Source organism: Aulostomus chinensis, chromosome 17 (genome assembly GCF_037954235.1).
Source record: "Aulostomus chinensis isolate RoL2024-O1b breed Wild chromosome 17, RoL_Achi_v1.0, whole genome shotgun sequence".
NCBI classification, from domain to species: Eukaryota; Metazoa; Chordata; class Actinopteri; order Syngnathiformes; family Aulostomidae; genus Aulostomus; species Aulostomus chinensis.
In genome coordinates this window covers 14,079,365-14,096,397 of record NC_141336.1, presented here as the reverse complement: position 1 = coordinate 14,096,397, position 17,033 = coordinate 14,079,365, and the positions used below count along the sequence as shown (strand labels likewise).

General features: G+C 41.9%; 1 protein-coding gene across 7 annotated transcripts in view; it reads right to left on the bottom strand.

Annotated features, from left to right (window-relative positions):
* fermt2 (FERM domain containing kindlin 2) overlaps nt 1-17,033 on the bottom strand; it is a 44,018-nt gene that overhangs the window by 14,910 nt on the left and 12,075 nt on the right. For all 7 annotated transcript variants that reach the window (XM_086182235.1, XM_086182239.1, XM_086182236.1 and 4 more), the window contains exons 3-7: nt 12,203-12,436; nt 6,439-6,567; nt 1,906-2,131; nt 1,671-1,773; nt 1,193-1,300 (exon numbers count right to left, since the gene is read on the bottom strand). In XM_086182235.1, coding sequence (XP_086038361.1) covers nt 1,193-1,300; nt 1,671-1,773; nt 1,906-2,131; nt 6,439-6,567; nt 12,203-12,436 — 800 coding nt within the window. The remainder of the gene's footprint in view (nt 1-1,192; nt 1,301-1,670; nt 1,774-1,905; nt 2,132-6,438; nt 6,568-12,202; nt 12,437-17,033) is intronic.

Below are 17,033 nucleotides of genomic sequence, written 5' to 3'. Positions count from 1 at the left end.
AGTCTAAACATCCAATTCAGCTTAGCATCTCTCCAAGGGGAGGGTAACAAAAAACCAGTTAAATATAATTCTAACTACTTGGATGAAACACACGTAACACCTCAGTGTGTAAGAGGGCTTTTGGAGGAATGTGAACAGGTCTTTGAGATGGTGTCTTTCTGGGGTGGGTGGTCTGGGCCAAGGAGCAGCATCCTGTGGCCTGGGATGCTCTATAATTACCCTGGGGGTGAGGACAGGGTGGCGTCCTCGGGTCTTGGCACCCACAGTTTATGAGGGTCAGAAATAGCAGGGGCACCACCACAAGACTAGAGCAACCTTAGGGGGCAAAAGGCGCTCACATCTGTATATCATTTCCACTGCTCATCTACTTCTCCTTGTCCTGCTCTTCCTTTAAATATGCCTCAATTGGAGACTCTTGCTGCCAGTGTCAATCAGGCTCTGTATGAGTGGCTGCAACAAAGTGTCACTATTATGGACATTACTCACACATAGCCACAAGTCTTGGCACCATTTGTAAACATGTTTTCATGCCTTGCCTTTAATGTGGAAATCAAAACTGGAAGAAATATAGTTGGGTTTACAACAATTGTGGAATATATATTTCAATTTTTCAAGATTCTAGCTCAAAATCTTCATGGGTCAGAAATTCCTGCTAAGTGAATGGATTTATATTGAAGCACGGTGAGAAGCTCCATGGAAATATGTGTGATAACGCCCTTATCAACTCACTCTGTAACAATGTACCATAGCCAAGATTTAGTATGCATGCCGCAACAGCAATTTTCTCAGCTCTGGGCTCAAAGCCCATCCAATTCATTAACTAGAGGCTGAGAAGGCAACGTGTGCATTGCCATATGAAAGCAGAGGCTGTAGGTCATCAAAATTCAGAACCTGACAAAGCAAAGCTGAAACAGGACAACTGAGACCAAGAACACATTAATTTGTGCTTAGATCCTTGTAAGGACACTCTCTGGTATGTTCCATTTCCCTTGACTGAACCTAACTTTAATTCAAACTTGTACCTGAAAATCAAGTCTAATCTATCAAACAGCCCTTGAAGGTTTTTCTGGAGGCCAGTGAAAAATATGTAACTTTCAAAAACTGTCCTCAGTTGCAAGATAAGCCACTCAACATAGTCCTCAGAAAGATAGATACAAAAGTCTACAAATACCCACAATCGTTGTGTCCCTACCTGCAGGGCAGCAAACATCATCATTTCCTCCTCTGTGCACTCAATTTCCTCCAGCAGGATTGCCCATTTTGCCTGTTCATACAGCTGGTTCACTCGGATGGCATCATACTGTGAAGAGTTTGGTCATAGACATAAAAACATTAAAAAACACAGTCAGTGAATAAACAAACTTTCATGCTCTCTCATTCAAGTCAAGAGACACTTGATCTTTTGAATTGCTGGTTAAAGGTTTAAGAAATTAATGACACTGTTGTGTTATCATTCACAGAACATATAGTAATTTGTCAAAAGTAGTACAGTGTTAAATTTGAAATTTTTGCCACTTCCAGTTTCGATGCCGCTTATGCTCAAATGGTGCACGCAGTATAGATCAAGATTGTGGAACTTTGATTCTTTCCTTGCAATATGATGACACAGCCTGTTCTTAAAATCTCCACACTGACTGAAGTTGTGGATAGCATTTGTCTGCCAGACATACCTTTGGGTTGAGGTCAAAGAAACTGTGGTATTTAAACCTTAGCAGCAGCACCTCGTTCTCCTTTACATCCTGCTCCATCAGTGACCTGGATGAATCCAACCACCTGTACAGACAGAGTACAATGTTTTCAGAAATATCTTCTTGGCAACTGATTTCATCTGTTCCCAGAAGTATCCCCCAAACGACAGCATCATGTCTGTCAACATAACCAGACAGGTGAAAGTTCAGATCTCACCCCTGGTTGATCTTCGCTTTGTCCAGCAGGGACTGGGGCTTGTAGAGTTTGACCAGGATGTCTGGTGAGGAGATTGGCTGGCTGACAGCAAGGATGCCAGGATTGCCCTCAGAGAGTGGGCTGTCTCCAAACCAGGCAGAGGTGGGCGACAGTGGGCTGCCATCTCTTGAGTCATAAGTGGGGGTCATAGTCTTGCTGTACAATCCTGGACTGGAGTAGATGCTTCCTGAAAGCAGAAAGACATCATTTAGGCCCTTGAAGGCAAGAGAGAAAAATACAACACACTTAGACACTATTCACAACACACGAAAAGAAAAAAATCGTCCATTTTGTTATACGACAGACAATTTAACTTGCAGTCACAAATATTGTACTTCATCAAATAATGCATCACCGGGAAAAGGGTGAACACTTTTCAAAATGCACACAAACTGGCAGCCCAGCCAGGCCAGATAGTAGTCAACAACACCGTGTGACTAGCAGCCCACACACTGCAGATGAGCTGCACGTCCTCCTGGTTGGATTGATGTGTATCAGCATGCAGATGAGGCACAAGATGATCAGGTTTACCCATTTGCTCACAGTTAAAAAGCCTGCAGGAACGCACTGCACACATCAAACACCTGCACAGCTTGCCACAAAGAGGAGATGGGAAGTACTATGATATGGCAACGAGAGTCATGGAAGAATGAGGAAAAAGTGCCAAAACTTTTTTTTTTTAATTTTAGAAGCTCTTAATTGATCTTAATGTTGATATTTCTGTATATTTTGGGTTCAGTTTTTCAATGAAATTGGATATTGATTGCAAATGTAATAATGAATGAAAGCAATGAAAGTGAATTTCCTGTTGGCTGGCCTTGTGGACCATTTTTAGCCACATACTCCTCCATTCCCTCTCTCCTCTTGTAGGGCCTAGGTCAAGGAATAACACTGGCTAAACCTCTAAATCCCCTCTGAAATCAGGAAGTGGGCTTGGTTTGTGTTTGTGAGTGTGCACGCGTATGTTTGTGTTTGCAAGCTGAGGTCATGAGAACAGGGTGCAGGCTATGGCCACCCATTCCTGGTGGAGAAGGCTGTTATTCATTCGTCCATTCGCTGCGTTTCCCTAATGCTGAGTTCAGCTGGTCAGGGAGAGTACTTCTATCTCGCATAGGGTCTCTTGAAGAATCCAAAATATCTAGAGACCATGCACAAGGGGAGAGCTGACAGCCCATTAAAAACATCACTAGGCCTCTTCCATCCTGTTTACAGACTCTCAAAAACAGTCGAAAAAGACACAAAGAATGTTACAGGCATTGCCTCCCTATTGCTTGCACACTGGAAAGTCACAGAGAGGGAGGGAGAGAGTGATCCCAACAATGGGCTATGAGAACAAGATGTGAACCATGAGAAGTTTATGTCTCCAGTGGATTTTTATACTCAGCATGAGCTGTTGGTTGAGGAGAGTTGCTTGAGTTATAGTCCAACAATATTGTAAAAAGAAAATAAAAAATCTGTATATAATATAATTTTGCTGCTTGTGAACATGTCTCATCTAGAACTGCCTGTAGCAAGCCATTAATGGGCTATAAATTGATTAGCTATCCTGGATAACTCAGAGAACACAGTGAATGAGCCTTAGGCAGCTGTAAGAAGCTTTGAGCTACAGTCTGATGGAAGGCAAAGCCTTTATCATATGACCACCTAAGTCAGCTGACTTCCTCTGGAAGAGTCAGTTGACTTGACTGCTAGTCCCAAAGGTTACAGATGTCATGTGACCTCAACACTCCAGCTGTGGGGGTGAAGGGTAGGGAAGGGTGGAGGAGGGAGGCAAGGGTGAAGAAGCATTGCTGAAGAGTAGAGGATAGGGGAAATCTTACCTTTGACAGGTCCGATGTATATTATCTCAGACGCTAGGATGAAAAAAGAATGAGTAAGAGAAAGAAAGGTAGGAAAGGAAAAGAGAAAAGCAAAGGAGTGGGGACAAACAGGGCAGATTTAAGATATATAGAACTCTATAGGGACAGGATGAAACAAGAGAAAAGAAAAGAGTAGGAGAATACGAGAATGAGGAGATTTTTGGTATTTCCATGGGCACTGCCAACTGCTAGCCTCAAGATAGGATGACTCAGTTCACCCTTTTAGAAGAGGAACATCACCCTGGAATGACTAGTGAAGTTCTGCTGTTTCCATCCACCCATTCATAGCCACCCAGCATTGCATGACTGATTGAAATCCCAGGCAAGGCGTTGGTCAATGTGACCCAGCCCTGCATATATAAACTGCAGCATAAATACGAAGTGCTGGCTATCCAGGGTATGTCATTCTCAATGCTGACAGGAAAGATAATTAGATACTAGAGTCATTTTAAAATGTGGCGAGCCCAGTCTGACTGCACAGACCAGCATCATGGCCAACATCATTTCTCACATCTGAAACAACAGCTGAGGATTCATAACATGGCCTTTCTAGCAAATGATCAATGTGGGGGCCTTGCAGACAGAACAGGAACATGGGGTTTTGCAAATGGAACATTTAAAGATGCAGAGTGAGGTTTTGGGGGGGGGGGGGTGCCACTCTCCAAGTGGAAATAGTTTTTCAGTGCCATATTATGAACTTTAGAGTTCACCATCAATAAGCTGCTATTTGATTGTAGAATAAGGATGGATCTAAATGTGTAGTGTTCCAGCTAATGTTCATGACATTTTTCCATTATTTGCCATTCAACCAACAGTACTGTTATTTACCAAGACTGACACTTAACTGAAGCTAATTAGGAGAACATTTGGTAGAAAATAGGATGACGCAAACTCGGTACACGTAATTCTTAAACAATTTGAAACCCACAATGAAGTTAGAGCATGATCAGCTACAGCAAGCCTTCCTCCCCTTCTCTCGCTCTCTCTCTTGCAGTTGCAAAGGAGATGTTTGGGGTTCTGATTGCATCACTGTCTCACTCTGCAAAGCCTTGTGATTTCAATCAGGAGACCTGAGCTCAAGGACCAGCCCTTCCCCACATGGGACAGAATAACGCCTTACAACATGGCCTGAAATACACTTTCTGACCATAGCATGTGATCTGATAGGGAGGAGTTGGTGACCATAAACAGATTCTGAACATTCTTGTTGAATCTGTTTGCACCACTTAAGAGTGTGCTAAAAAGTCTCCTGTGGGGGGGGGGGGGGGGGGGGGGGGGGGATCAAACCATATCCGGTGCAGCACACCCTTGGAGAAAAGCAATGATGCAACTTTGAGTGGGATCAGCATGTTCCGTGCATCACTGAACTTAAACGTTTTTTCTACCATTCACTATAAACAGGCATAGGAGACTCAAATAAACTGCAAATCTGCTGCTAGCTTGATCGAAGGCAATGGCATGTTTCCACTCACATGAGAGAGTACAGATGTACATTGAGCTCAGTCTAAGAACCAGCAGACAGAGTAGAGGCCAGGGAAGAGGAGTATCAAAACAGACAATGAGTCCCATTCATCCTGTCTAACAGTGTTAGCAGTTTTGGTTCATGCTAAGTCTCTTGACAGCAGTGTAGCCTGTTTTGTTCTTCTCCTCCCTGCTCACTTGGTTGCAACTCTTCCATCACTGGTGGAAGGAGGGGGGGGGGGGGGGGTCATGTAGCCTGGTTTGGGTTTAAAATGGCAGCGTGACCAACTATGTGTGGAATCTCAACCATTCTTCATCCTCCCTGCCAAGGAACTGAGAGACAAGGCTGCAGAGACTTAGATGCAGGCCTCAAACTCACACATTCATATTTGGTCACTAGCAGGGTGCAGAAATCTGCAGTTATCTTGTGCGATCTTCTAACCAGACATGCACCCTGATACATAACAAGAATGGAAGATGCTCCACAGCAGCCAGTGGAGTCTTTTTGGGAATGTGTTGTTACATTTCATAATTACATGTGGAGATGAAACAAGATAATAAGACATACATGAGCTCTGAAACAAAAAAATCCAATTCATAATAATGGAGCTTATTACAACCAGTCATTTTCACTGTGCTAATATTACTCTCTCATTTAGCTTTTATCACATAAGGCCTTTTTAATGCCGAATTATTTCTTATGCTTAAAACCGTAAAAGGATTCGGATGAGCACTAAATAAAGCAGCATTATGTAATGTTGACCTCATTACCATGATCATAGGATCTGCATCAGTTATGCTAAAGTCAAAATGCATTTACTAATGGCTAACAAAATGACTACAGGTAGGTAAGGGTCTTGTTTACTCTTTTTGTTGTTTAAGCTTCCTAAATAAACCTGTTCTTTAGTCTTTTTGGCCTCCCATGAGGTCTGATCCAAGAATTCCAAGCTAGCATCCGGTACCTAAAAGGAGCACTATAAGCAAGCAGGAGTTTCGTGCCCCGTCAGCTCAATAGTGCTGAAAGACACATACTTAGCTTGGAGGAGGCATGAAAGATGCATTACTCTCATTGTTCCAAAGTCTGTGCCATAAAAAATAAAATTTGAAACCTTATATGCAAAAATTTATATATCATAATATGATATCAATATTAGATTACCATATGAGCGCTTACCTGACCCAGGGGTTAACAACGGACCCTCCAGCTCCAAATCGTCTTCCTCCGCCTCCTCCAACTTTTTCTTCTTCTTCTTGGGATCACGCGGCTTACGCAGTAGAGATAACTCCTCCGGGTGGCGGATATCTGGAAAGAAGTAGCACAAAAAGTTCATTTGAAGTCACTTTGGCAAGAACACTTCACCAAAATCAAGAAAACTGAACAATAACACATACCAGATTTTTCAACAACATGTTTCAAATAAATCTCATGACCTCTCATGAAGTGAACAGGCTGTGTGTGTAAACTGTAATGAAGGTGAACAGAAGAAAGCCAACATAAATTGGTCTGAGGCAACACAGGGACAGAGAAGATGGGTAAGAAATGCAGACAGCTGCATGTACGAGTGGTGGAAAATTGCAAATCCCTCTTCTCAGGGCTCTAACAAATCTTGCTTTAACTGTAATCCCTGACTGAGACAGGCCAGACACAACCTCAATCTCCCTTTTACCCCACTTTGTCCAACTATTTCTCTCTCTCTCACACACCTACACACACACGACTAAGTTACTGCCAGTGAATTTAGTTACTAATGGAACAGTAACAGTATAATTAAAAAAAACAATAAATATTTGTCTTTGAAGCAGATAATGCAATGCAATGCAATGCAATACTCAACCATATCCTAACTGTACCTTTGTGTGTGTATGTGTGGAAGAGTTGTGTTCGAAATCCAAATCAGTACATAAGACACCACACTGAATCTAATGACTAAAACAGAGCAGCCTGTCTCCCTGGCTTCTCGCTCCTCTTTTCACTCCCTCAGGCTTGGAGGCCACAGAAGCATCATTCAACAGCAGCAATGATGTTTGAAGATTGGCTTGGGATGGCTCTTATGTAGGGGGTGAGCTGGCCTGAATGTGTCAGGACTAGAAAAGTTGGAGCTAGTCTTGAAGCACATCTGGACCTTCAACTGGATTTGGTTGTCTCAAGAATTTCTTATATATTAAGATAAAAACTGACATTTGAGTGCCTAAATTTGTTATTGTCGCTTTTTTTTGCTTGGAGCAGTTGTAGATTAAACTTTGTCTCTTAATTTGTCAATGATTGGAAAGGTGATCGAATACGCTGCTGAGAGTGCTGAGGGAAGCATGAGCAGAGGGAGAAGGGGAGAACGTCTTGGCTTTGTAAGAAAGCTTGTTTGATTTGTGTAACTAAAGCAAAAGCATTCCAGGAGTTTTAAAAACTACCAGATGGGAGCTCACGCTCTCCCTCTCAGCCTCCCTCCTCCTCCATTCTCGCTTCACTGCAGCAGAGAAGCACAATCCCTGTGCCCTTATACAGCCATGTGAGATGCAGGCGTGCTGCCGAGCCTTAGCCCTACTGAGCTGTGAGAGCGGACTGATACACACTTGACTGTGTCCTTTGGTGAGGCACTAGAGAGGTATGTGGCATTTTACTTAAAAACAACAACAACACATCTTTATGAGTACCATGCAATAATATTACTGCTAAACGTAGCATTGATCCATTCGGTCTATGAAACTGTTGCTAACGATTAGGATTATCAGAGGAGGGTCAGGGTCTACGGATCAAATAAGTCCCTGATGAATGCAGCTTTTGATCAAATCTAAGCATACAAACAAACAAAAAGGAAAACACCCCAAAACTTATCTGCAAAGAAATATCACAACAGGCCACTCTACTACAGTAATTCAGTGAGCACCAGAGGAGAGAACCTGTGGGTGAGGTAAATAGGCTTTCACCAATTCTCAGAGTTCAGGAAAAGATATAATACAGATTTATAAAAGACAGATATAATAGAGATTTCATGTCTACTATTACTATGGTGTAAATGCCACCAAGAACAATACATCATGGAGAGATTAGCAAAATGGACCAAAAAGAACAGTGGCTAGGATCATTTAAATGTACTTCACCAGTATTTTTCAAACAGGCAAGCTTTCCAGTCAGCTGCTACTGACAGACTCAGCAGAGTGTTCAATTATGTGTTTATAAAGTTCAGAATCATGATCTGGTGGTGGAAAGAAGTGAGCCTACAGTAACCGCATACTTGTGGCCAGTGTGAGGAGGTAGAGGAGGGTTAAGGGTGGGAGATGCTTACAAAAGCTTGGTTCATTTCCAGGTGCAGAAACGACACAGAGACAATAAGACTTGATCTTCCATCCTTGAGGCTTTTGGCAGTTTGCAGGCCTGCAGCCAGAGGTGAGAGCTTGACCATGAGCCAGCTGCACATGCAAGATCTACTCCTCGGAACACATGATTCATTGCCTCAAGTACGGCCAGTCTTGAATCACAAACACAGTCACATTCTAATTTTACAGCCATTACGTTAACGTACAAACAGATAAAGACCCTATATGGACAAGAAAAATTTAAGAGGAATGATTTCATCTTTTATTTTGCTTGCATATTTCAACAAGGTTACTTATTGGGATGACTGATCAATACTCAGGAACAATAAAAACATCTTTCCCCAGCTAACTAAGTGTAACTTAGTACTAAGTTACTAAGAGTAACTAAGCTACTACAGTTTTGGTCAACAGGGAAACATCATGCATATGGTGACATATTTCTGACAGTACAAGTCAACTCAAATACTACCACATGAAGTACTAAAGCTGACTAAACTGGATATCTTCTACGTGAGGGAAAAACTGCAATCATTGCCCTTATCAGACTGTTTATTTTCGGATATTCTAATTGTTCAGCAAGCAGGAGGACAAAGGTGCCTTAAGGACACACAAAAAGGTGAATAATGCTTTTCAAGAGTTGGAGCTGCCCCCTGCCCCCACTCCTCTTGTGTTATGACAACAGTTCTGAGCTCTCTCAGGCCAGACAGGCTGACCATGGTCGTCTGTTGAATCAAGATGATGAAGCAACAATCCCACAGAGACCTTAAGAAGTTTCTGGGGAAGGTCTGATTAACACTTTACCACGATAGGAATACTGCACAGTTGAGTCATTCTTTCCTACCTTATTGTCCTATTCTACTGCAATCACCTCACCTTATGGTAACGTTTCAGGTAAGCACAAGAAATATAGGTGGCAGTATTGTAGAGGCGATTTGTACTTTTTCAGAGATTAGTACCATGTCACAGTTTTCCCACACACGGTAGCAAAGGAGTGCTTACAAAAAACATGCAGTGCTTAAGTGAAGCAGCCTGACTCTTGTTACCCTGAAGTGGTGCTTTGCTGGGAAAAGCAGCCTCATTTTGTGCCACCTCGGGCTCAACGGTCATGTGTTAATCTCTTGCGGAGACCACATTTTGTGTGCTAGCTCACAGGAAGACTTAAACAACCTCCTGTCAGAAGGAGGAGCAGAGTGTGTGTTTTAATGTGTTAAAGTGACTGAAGTTAGGCCAGGTTGTCTAGACAGGACAAGCTGATGTCTGACTGGGACTCTTCGCATCTGGACAAATTAGTCTTTAAAGCAGCCTGAAGAGGTGATACAAACATGTAATATTTTTCCCATGGAATCATAAACCTCAACTTCTGTATTTCATACAGGATTTCTACACTGGCTATAACTCAAGAAACTTCATAGTTTAAACAGGCTTTGGACTTAAATACATAATGTACTTGAACTCAGAATTTCCCAAATTGTTGACATAGTCCAAAAATTTTACCATGCAACTTAAAGTGGAAAACCCCTCATCCTTTGACTGGACTATCAAATAAGCAATGCAGCACAGGATGTAAGAGCTGCCAAATGTATTCAGAGGTCAAAACAAAAGTGGAACTGAAAGATTTCATACTTTACAGTATGCCAAAGTTATTGCTGAGTCGTCTCTGCAGCCCAGATGGACTGTGTCTCTGTCCGACTGTGTGACTACAGACAGCTGGTATGGACATGGGAGAAAAACAGCAGTGATAATTGGTTTCATAGTTTTTTTTTTCTGTGAGTCTTCTGGTGATTTCTTATGTTTTCCATGAATAGGATCCACCCTGTTAAAAGTCTGCATTTTCCTTAACACAAAAGCAGAGGAAAAAAAGGAGTCTGAGGTGAACACATAAAAAATACAGAGGGTGTTGAGATGAAGAAAAAAAAAACAACTACACTGTAGTAATGAACTCTGAACTTGGTTAGAAACAGGAAATGGCTTCTGTGTGACTGAGTGGACATGCCAGAGGAAAAAAAAAACTCTTCAAATAGATTATGAGAAAAGAACTTGAGTCAGTGATATGTTTCACCCCCCCCCAAAAAATCTCTCTCTCTTTTCCAGGATGTCTGCCCCTCCCTTACTGTCAGGAGTGAAGGCCAGTTGGACAGGCCACATCACTTCCTATCCCCTGTCCTGATTCTCTATGTTCTGCAACTCACAGGCATTCAGCAGAAAATATGGACCGGAAATTGTACTGCCAAGAGTTGCCCTGATAACAGAAAGTGAAAGGTTTCCAAGTCAGGCCAGCTGTAAGACAGCTATGTCTGCTCTCATGACCTCAGTTACAGTTGAGAACAATGCTGTCATACTATATTGCAAATGATAAGGCAGAGTGATGTAAAGGCAATATTAGAGGCCTGTCATACTGGAGGGGACTTTTCACACCACCATACACAATAGCTTGCAACAAATTGGCAGGTGCAAAGTCAGCCAAAAGCAATTTGTCTTGAATTTCAATGGAATTAAAACAGATTTATTACAGAAGCAGCAGATACATTTCGAAGGCCAGGAGAAAACTATATGCACCAATTTCTCCTCTACCTCCCCGTTTCCAAACATGTCTTTGTATATTACCATTCGATAAAATGTGTCATTTTCTAATTTTCATTTCACAGAACAGCTCTCTGAAAATGTAAAGAGCTCTATTTTCTACCAAATCAAGAACAAGGCTAAGTGCTACTTGTAAATGCAGAGACAAAAATAAGAAAGCTGCCATATGAGACCCGGATCCTGCCTGCGGAACACAGTCAGGTGACAAAGACAACAGGTGTGTTATGAGCCTGCCTGATGGGAGGATTTAAATGGCTGGAGTGTCTGACACCCTGCAAACCCTACTGGAGACAGACAGAAAACCTGAGGAGGGTAGTAGTTAGCAGGTTAGGGGTCACTGGGATCCAGTGTGTGACCTCTGACTCCTCTCTGACAGGACACTGTGGTGCCAAGTGATCGAAGACATCAGTCTAATGTATGACCTAGACAATTATACCATGAACATGATATTAGTTCACTTAATCCTTAATCCCATTTTAAAATAAAACTACCAAATCAACAACCTTGTCTGCTTCCTGTTCTTGATAATCAGGGGGGAGGATTATTTATATATGTACTGCATTGCATCTCTATTGTGTGTGCCTGTTTTAAGTCTGCAAAAGTTTGATAATCTCTGTTTACTCAACATTAACGGAGACAGATTGAGCCCTTGTTTCAAGGACACAGCTCCAAAGCAAACAGGGGATGACCAGTAAAGAGACCTGACTCAGGCATATGCAGCCCTAAGAATATGTTTTATCAACACAACAAACTACCAAGGATGAAAAGAAAGTGAGTGCCAAGCATAAAAAAAGGACCTGTTTTGCTAAATTTAATGTAGAATTTTTAAAACCTTTCCAAAAATAGGTGTAAAGCAAAATGTTTCTAGTTGCACACTGTCAGTAAGACTGGCCAAACTTGTGGAATGGCGATTTCACTCTCAAAAGTAGTTTAATTCCCCCACCTCCTTCCCAATCCGTCACACCTCATCTCACATTTGCTCCAAGACTGTTTTCCACATCTCAGACTGCTTGCTGCGTTTCAAATGAGACCATCATTCCACTTACTGAAAGTTTTGCAGATGTCCGAGACTGCCTTAAAGACCCGGTCCGAGAAGTTGACCTTGACCTTCATGTGCTTCATGTTTGGAAGCTGAAGACGGAGAAGCTTGTGCTGTGGCGTGAAGAGAAGCCTGGCGTCTGCTTGAATGCCATACTTGTCCAGTGTCCAATGGGTTTTCAACAGCCATGTCTTCTTCTTCTCCCACCAAAGAGCATGGTCTGACCAGTCTTTCTTCACATCTGATGTGGGTAGGAAAAGAGAGCAAAGATGAGAATGTGATGTTAAGGGATGTCAACTGACCAATAAACAATATAAGTTTGACCAAGTTTTATTTATATAATATACTGGCTTTTCTCTAAAAAGATGGATCAATGATAAAGTAGATTACAAAGCCATTTTATCTACTGACAGCAAGGTAAATATATTAACGACCTAACCAAATATGTCCCTCCACAGCAGAGGATCACATTCAACATGGATGGGTGGGGGGGAGGTCCAAGAAAAGGTTTGCACGGGGCGGTGAAGTCAAAATGAGAGGGAGGAGCACAGTTTGTGTGTCACTGTGGGGATATCAGGTTCATACCTCCCTCTTTGTTGCAAAGTCACACAGTGATCCCTCTAAAGCAGAGACAAGCCATTCAAAACCTCACATTGCTTCTAGGCTTCTGCTCTGCAGAGACTTAACACAATGGGGATGGACCTGTGGTCTCATGTTGTGTGTCTGACTTCAAGTGAAAGGTGAAGACTGTAGGGAATGATGGAACTCAAAGCAGCTGTTTTGCAGATCACCTTGCTCTGGTTTCTATACAAGCAGCGTGGGGAGGGGGGGGGGGCGCCTTACGTTGCGTTTCAGATGTCAGTCAATTTAAAGCCTGAGGTAAAAGTGAAAAAATGCATACGTCCTCCAATCAGAGAAAGTGTGTGTTCCTTTACATCCGTGCCATATCAGTTTACCATACAGTCTCACATCAGCATGGTAGGCTACAGTGATTTAAGAATGGAGTCTTCTTGGCTTACACACAGGCCATCCTATATATTACTATAATTTACTTTGTGATAAATGATTGCTTTATTAGCAAAACAATAGTTGAGATGGACTGAGTAGGCTTATAATTTGTAGCATATTATACTTTCTAATGTCTCCCCTGAGTAGTGATGTCATTACTCCAGCATTAGTCCAGGAAGCTACTTTCCAGTTCGGTGTCTCATTTCTTCCACCCACATTCTCTACGCCGACACTCCAGCCAATCCCCTCACTCTGGCTTTCTCATTCTTTCACTGAGTCACTGTCCAGACACAAGATGACGGTGCACTCAGTCATCCTTCAATTAGAGAATTCAAACTAAACCATTTCAGGTTAACATGTGTGTTCAATGTTAGAACGATATAGTCAGAAGACTAAAAAAAAAATCACCTTAGATGAAAAGAACATACCCATATTCTAAATTGACATGTCGTAATATTCAAGGTGTCCATCAGGAAGAAAAGATGGATCATCAGTGCCTAATGGAATGGCCACCCACAACACTAACATCTATATTTAGGCTCAGTCTGTATTTAGTTACAGTGGTACTTTCAGCTCATACTAAAATGCACACAATAACACTGACATACATCTAAGGTCTTCGCAATTATTGAATATGATGCAAATGACATAGGCTACGGTTCTCTTATGTCCCTCATTAAGTAAACACATCTACTTTAAATTCAAGGCTGGTAGCACATTAGCTAAAAGCGGCACCAAACACCCCCAGCTACCAATTACAGTGCACATGAGAGAGGACACAGCAACTGATGGACAAATTGTAAACCTCTCTTATTAATTACGTTCATTTCTGGCACGTGCAGCACAGCATGGACTCAATAACAACCATCACAATGCAACACTGTTATATTACGATGGAAAAACATCCCTTCCATCTGAAAGGAATACAGTAACATTGTCAACAATGTCTTGACATTACGAAGCATGCTTTGCATGGACTGATTTTGAAAGATACCTTTTGTTGATCTCCGTCTGTCACTCAAATCAGCTTGGTGCCATGGTAACTTAAACCATTACACACCAAACCATATGCACTGCTGGCACTCTTCTGTGGATCTCATCTACAAGCCTAATGAAAGGGATTAACAGGCGAGTGGGAGAAACAATAGATTGTCTGCTTAGAATCAGGAAACAAGACTGCTGTGATGAAAGTAAAGTAAACTGGATTGAAGAAAGGATTACACAGGCCCTTGTTTGAGATTGGGAGGAAAGTTTAAGAAGAGAATGGCCACCAGGATCTCAGTGGAGGTATCAAGAAGGTCTACAACTATGTGAATTGATTTGGGGTAAGTTTGTTTGTCAAGCTGTTTGGTAATTAAAAGTTTACTCCAACAGGGCAAACACTTGGTATTGGACTGAAAACATTCCACGCTTTCTTCTGGGGACCCCTGTGTGTTACTCCAGCAGCATGAGGTCTAACTGTTATTACTTCATTCTGATGCATCAGCTGTGCAGAAAATATCCTCCTCTTCCATCAGAGACTGCTCTCAACTGCACTGTAGCCATTAAAGGTTAAAATAATGAGAGGGAGTAAGGAGGGGAAAACTGAAAATAGACTTGGATATATTTTCATAACTCTCCTCACAGTTTTTCCTGTTAGAACCGTGTAATTTCTGGTGTCTGGGAGCAATGCAAAACAGCTAGCATTAACATTTGGCATTGAGAGCATCACCACAGACCATATTCTATAGAAATGTCCTCATACTCAGCATGCATGACCACCATGCAGTCTGTGGAAAGGCATGAATGCTCATCTTGGCTAGTCTCAGACTCAAAAAGACTCTTTAAGGCCTTCATGTCTCAACCCATTCCTAAAAACCCAAGTGGACATAGCCTTTTCCTCTGATTGCTTGTGTCATTACGCAGTGGTACAATGTATTGTGATTGGATGAGGGCAGCATAGGAAGGCGTTCAATGGCTTCTCTCAGCAACAAGGTGGTAACTCAATCCGTAAAGAGGGAGGGAGAGAGGGCGAATGGCCTCTCCTGGCTAAAAATACAATCTGCCAAGCCTGACGTAATGCAGCAGCCAGCGCAGTGAGGGCCTAAGTAATTGAGAGCATTAAATGTGGACCCACAGCCCCTCTATTGAGTGATGTGTGTGTGCACACAAGGAGGGCCTGAAAGACAAGGGAAGGGGAATCAGAATCGAAAACCATGTTTTATGACCTCTGCAGGACGTGAAAGATGATACCACAATTGTGAGTGTGTGTGTGTGTGTGTGTATGGGAGTGTGTGTGTGTGTGTATGGGAGTGTGTGTTTGGGATCTGTTGAAGAGATTGTGTTCTCATCCATCCATTAACTACATTAGCTGTGTGTTTGTGCTTTTGCTTTAACAAGCTAAATTAACCCATAAATTCTGTCAAACTGAGTTCTTTTTATGCACCACCACACCTCAACCAAGACCACGTATACAATAATAATAGATACTGCTTTCAAAATATAAGCTTTAATGGTGCACTATTCTAAAGTAATAATGTATTTTAAGTATAGGATTGTAGGGAGCGACTTTAAAGGAGTTTCATGGGGATAACACAGAAAACTGTAGTGTCCCTCCTCCCTACACTCTTTGTACTCCATCCATCTCTCCCTCTCTTGCCTGAGTATCTCTGGTGTTTACATTCAGAGGCAGCAATGTTTATGGAGGCCTGTCCGTGAGGGGGAGGAGACAGGGTGACAGAGGAGAAGATGAGAGAGAAGGAATGAGAGGAATGAAAGAAAGGCAATGTGGAGGATGACCATAGGACAAGAGGGGCGCAGAAAGTGGACACACACTAAGAGGTGAGAGTGAGAAAGAGAGACAAGATTTAACACAGCCTGAAATAAAAGTGTAAATAATAGAGGTGGGTGATATAGATTTGAAAGAGTATCACAATATTTACTGTTTTTTGAAGAATATAAAGGGCAATATTAAAATAAATTTAGTATCATAAAACAATCTTTTTGGCAAGAAGTCAGTTTTGAAAACCCTGCATACACAAACAAGACCAAGTTAGACAAACAGTTAAAGAATCTAGGAGGATGGCTCAAAGTGCAAATGTTCTGTATGTATACAGAACAGCAATTTCTCCATAGCCTGTATGTGAACCTGACCCAGCTGAACTCAGGTGGGCTGAAGCCTGAATAATAGTAGTATAATATTAATAATACTGCGTACTGAAACTGTTAACCTGCACCTAAAGAAATAAATACAATTTCTTGTTACTGCAGAGCAGGTAGGCACACCAACACTTCTTAACATTTGACTAGCACTGAACCATTTAAGGAGCAGCCTCATGCCATTGTTACAAGCCACATTAAGTCTCTGAATGTTGCTTTTACAATGTGCATGCCAAAAGGGGCAGTTTATAGTGGGTGGCAGAATGCTCTAAATGAAGCTTCACAAAACCTTCATACTTAACAAAGCACATGCCAAATGAATGTGCAAGCCTATTAGCTTTTGTATACATTTTACAACATGGTCTGTTGATGTCTTTACTATCGGATAGAATGCTAACAATATGACCGCCAGGATACCGTACTGGTAACTATCTCTGAACTTCAGTTGTAGTTATCTGACCAGCCTTGTCCTTCCTTACACAAGGTACCTGCAAGAGCAGGCAGCACAATTTCACGGCTCCTTTTGATGATTATAACAATGATGAATCAAACAAACTGTTTAACATTAGGGCTGAATGATCAACTCTACTGTCAGATTAATAGAGATAACCGATCGAACACCCAAATGGGTGTGAGGAGTTATATCACAGTTCAGCAGTGAGAAAACCGCCAGCATAACTGTAGAACTCACT